This window comes from Helianthus annuus, chromosome 11 (genome assembly GCF_002127325.2).
Source record: "Helianthus annuus cultivar XRQ/B chromosome 11, HanXRQr2.0-SUNRISE, whole genome shotgun sequence".
In the NCBI taxonomy this organism is placed as follows: Eukaryota; Viridiplantae; Streptophyta; class Magnoliopsida; order Asterales; family Asteraceae; genus Helianthus; species Helianthus annuus.
Window position 1 is genome coordinate 86,028,427 of NC_035443.2, and position 3,335 is coordinate 86,031,761.

At 41.7% G+C, this 3,335-nt stretch overlaps 1 protein-coding gene across 1 annotated transcript; it reads right to left on the reverse strand.

The window, feature by feature from the left end:
- Positions 1–1,743: 1,743 nt before the first annotated feature.
- On the reverse strand, positions 1,744–3,100 carry LOC110936628 (transcription factor BOA). Its single transcript, XM_022179035.2, has one exon. It carries the CDS (start codon positions 2,905–2,907, stop codon positions 2,038–2,040), a length of 870 nt encoding a protein of 289 aa, XP_022034727.1. The 5' UTR covers positions 2,908–3,100; the 3' UTR covers positions 1,744–2,037.
- Between the last annotated feature and the right edge of the window lie 235 nt (positions 3,101–3,335).

Consider the following 3,335-nt stretch of genomic DNA (forward strand, 5'->3'; position numbering starts at 1 on the left):
CTTGTTGATGCAACAAATACTAAACCAATGGTTGTAGCTGGGCTGGTTAGGCAAAAGGGTTGGAGGGTTTAGTTTTGCATAACGCAGGTCGTGGGGTCCCCCCACGTTTGCAAGACGTGGAGAGAGGTTCACTAGTTGGATTTTGTTGTTTGCTCGAGATCCTCCACTGAAATGTGTTCAGCTTCGGATGTGGGAGCAAAGGGAATGTGTGTGTTGAATGTGGAGAAAGTGACTTGCATGGAACAAGTACTCAATAACAATGACCAGAGATCCCAATGGAATCAGGGCTGATCGGAATGTCATCTGCACTAAATGAAGTGTCAATTTATAGGAAAGGTCATATCCCAAAGAAGAAACCATTGACTAGTGAAACATGTCTGCAGTGGGGGACTTACCCTTTTGGGGGTTGAAGTGTTTTGACATGCGGGTAAAAGGCTATGCTCTGTGCATTCGTCTTACTTTTGCGGCTAGGAGAGTTGTTGAAGTAATCAGAGATATGACCGATTACTGTTCACGTGCTGCTTTATCTTAGCTCTCGGGTTTTTAACCTTTGAACCTTTTAACCTTTTTAAGCGTTTATATGTCTAAGTCATTTTATTTGGTCTTGGCCTATCCCCGTCATCAATAATCATAGTTTTCGTGTGGTCATATATTTCCATAAATTTTGTTTGAAAGCATGAGTGGACTCTATACGGTCATGCATATAGTTTTCAAAGCCTCATGGACACAAGATGGAGTAGAAAAATCAGGCATTTTGATGAGTAGTTTTATTTCTCCTTTTGCAAGATTCGTCATTAACATATATGTATATTTCAGTCATGCTTGTTAAAAGGCATCGCCTCTTATGCCTAGGCCCATTTTTCAGGCGAGGCGAGGCAATTGCGCTTTAAGTAGAAGAAATTGTGCTTTAATTCTCCAGGTGATGGTTCAAGCGCACGTTCCGACGAGATTCCTAGATTCCCGAGGGGCGCTATACCCCCTCCAAATTGTTTCTATTGTGAAAATTATAACGAGGTGACCAGATTTGGCTCTCTCACAAACACACACATATATATACATAACCCCATATTCACATAATCCCCCCTACACACATGTTATATAACCCCTCTATAAACCCCATATTTCACTTTTTTGCCATTTGTCATATTACTACCACTACACATGGCCTGTGACCCTTCCCCACCCAAACCCTGCTAAGACTATGGGATATGGGGCGGGGGTTGGGGCGGAGGTTGGGTACAAACGCCCAAGTCACCACCCCGGGTGGGCTTGGGTTTCGGCGTGGTTTCTTGGGCGGGAGTTTCAGCCCGGGCGTTGGGCATGCCTAGCGGTCTTCCGTGGCCGGCTATCATTGGCTGGGTTGGCTAGGTCATAACGCTTTAGGTTTTTTTTTTTTTTTTGTAATCTTTTTTTTTTTTTAGAATTTTGTAATTTTTAGGAAATTTTAATAATAATTTTAGGCTTTTTTTTTAATTTTGTGTGTATTTTTTAATTTTACGTTTTTTTTTTAATTTTTATAAAACTGGCCAACCCACGCGGGCTAGCCACACCCCGCCATACCGACCCAACACGTCACTCACCAACGGGGTGCTTGAAGTCCACGTGTCAACCCATGCCCCAAACCCCCGCCCCACTATACCCCACGGTCTAATAGTTGGATTTTACCAAATATGTTTTGTTTGTTTGGTAATTCAACATAGCACAATTCCATGAAGAATCAAATAAAGAAGATGCATTTAGCAATAAAACAAATGGATCATAAAGTAAGAAAAAGTTATAAGAGTATCCATAAATTCTGTGTTTAAAAACCACTACAGAACAACAATGAAGGTGTCCCAATTGAAGTGATCACTAGTTCATGATCTTCATTCTTACTCCATTCTTTTAATCTAAAACCATAATTCAGTGGGTACGGTTGTTGTTGTTGTAGTACCCTTTAACATTAACAATCAGTGTAGAAAACAATAGATTGATTCAATATGCATTCAACTATTGAAGTGTATATAAAAAAAATCTAGAACCTAAGCTAAACAATTGCTACTTTTTGTTAGGAGTCATACCATGCTGATAACCAAAATCAAAACCATTCCCAGACCAATTCCCCTGCTGCACATTATACGCATACGAATTCGGCATCTGGTGAACCATCGGATGATATCCATTCCGGCTACCACCAGATTCGTGAGCAGGATCCGAACCCGAAGGACCACCTTGCATCCTCTTCAAATACAACCTGTACTTCTGAAGATGACTAGCCACATTCTCACGAGTCAATCCTTCAACATTCATCAATTGCATAATTGTTTTCGGTACCGCATTCTTCACACCTAAATGCGCAACAACTTCAATAAACCGTTTGTGTAGTTGTGGTGTCCACACTAAACGCTGTCGTTTTGAAACCCTAGCTGACTGATCACCGGTTTCCGTCTCCGTCTCTATTTCCGTTTCCTCCACCGCTCCTACGCCGCCGCTACCAAATCTCTGCAATTTCCGATAATCGGAACCGGCGGTTTGCAAATCTAATTTGGTTTCCTCCACCGCTCCTCCGCCGTAACCGTCACCGGAACCACCGATTCTCTGAATTTTCCGGTAACCGGAGCCGCCGTGAGTCAGATCGGCGGTTTCTAGATCCATTTGACGATTCTCAACTCCTTTAAAGGACGTCGTAGCGTTGAATCTGTTCACCGACGGTTGCAGATTAGCAAACGTGTTCTGAGAAGCGCGATTGACGTCAATGATACTTCGGTATGGTTCCGGCGTGATGTTAAACGCCGATAACAACTCCGACGAGATTAACGACTGCGTTAACGGCGTCAAATCGTCTCCGGTTGGCAGTCCGTCCTCCCATTGGAAAACTCGTTCGTCGTCATCCTCAGCACCGGCGGTGATTCTGACTTCTTCTGCCATAAAATTTGGTGAAGGAATATGGTGGGTAAGGAACAACTGTTGTGAGATATTTGTTAGATTTTTATATTGTTAATATCTTCTTTAGGAAGGAAATCTTCAGGGAAAAGTACCGACTTCAGATATTTTTGGTTCATATCTTTTTCCTCAACTTGGTTACGTTTCCATCAACCGCCCCCATGGCCCCATGTTTTGTTTCTTAACTATGCTTTACCGGGTGTTTGGGTTTTAGATTATTTGGAGTAACTTATGACTTATTGGACTTATAAAACCTAATAAGTTGTTTTTGTAGTGTTTGGATTAGCTTATTTAAGAAGGTTTTGTGTGTTAAGAAGTTATTTTTGAGAAGTTAGAGTGGGTGTTTGGCATTCCTTCTCAAAAATGACTTATTAACTTATATAAGTCATAAGTGAGAAGTTAGAAATTCTAAC

Coding starts and splice junctions, on each gene's coding strand:
- LOC110936628 (XM_022179035.2), bottom strand. CDS start 2,907: ATGGCAGAAGAAGTCAGAATCACCGCCGGTGCTGAGGATGACGACGAA.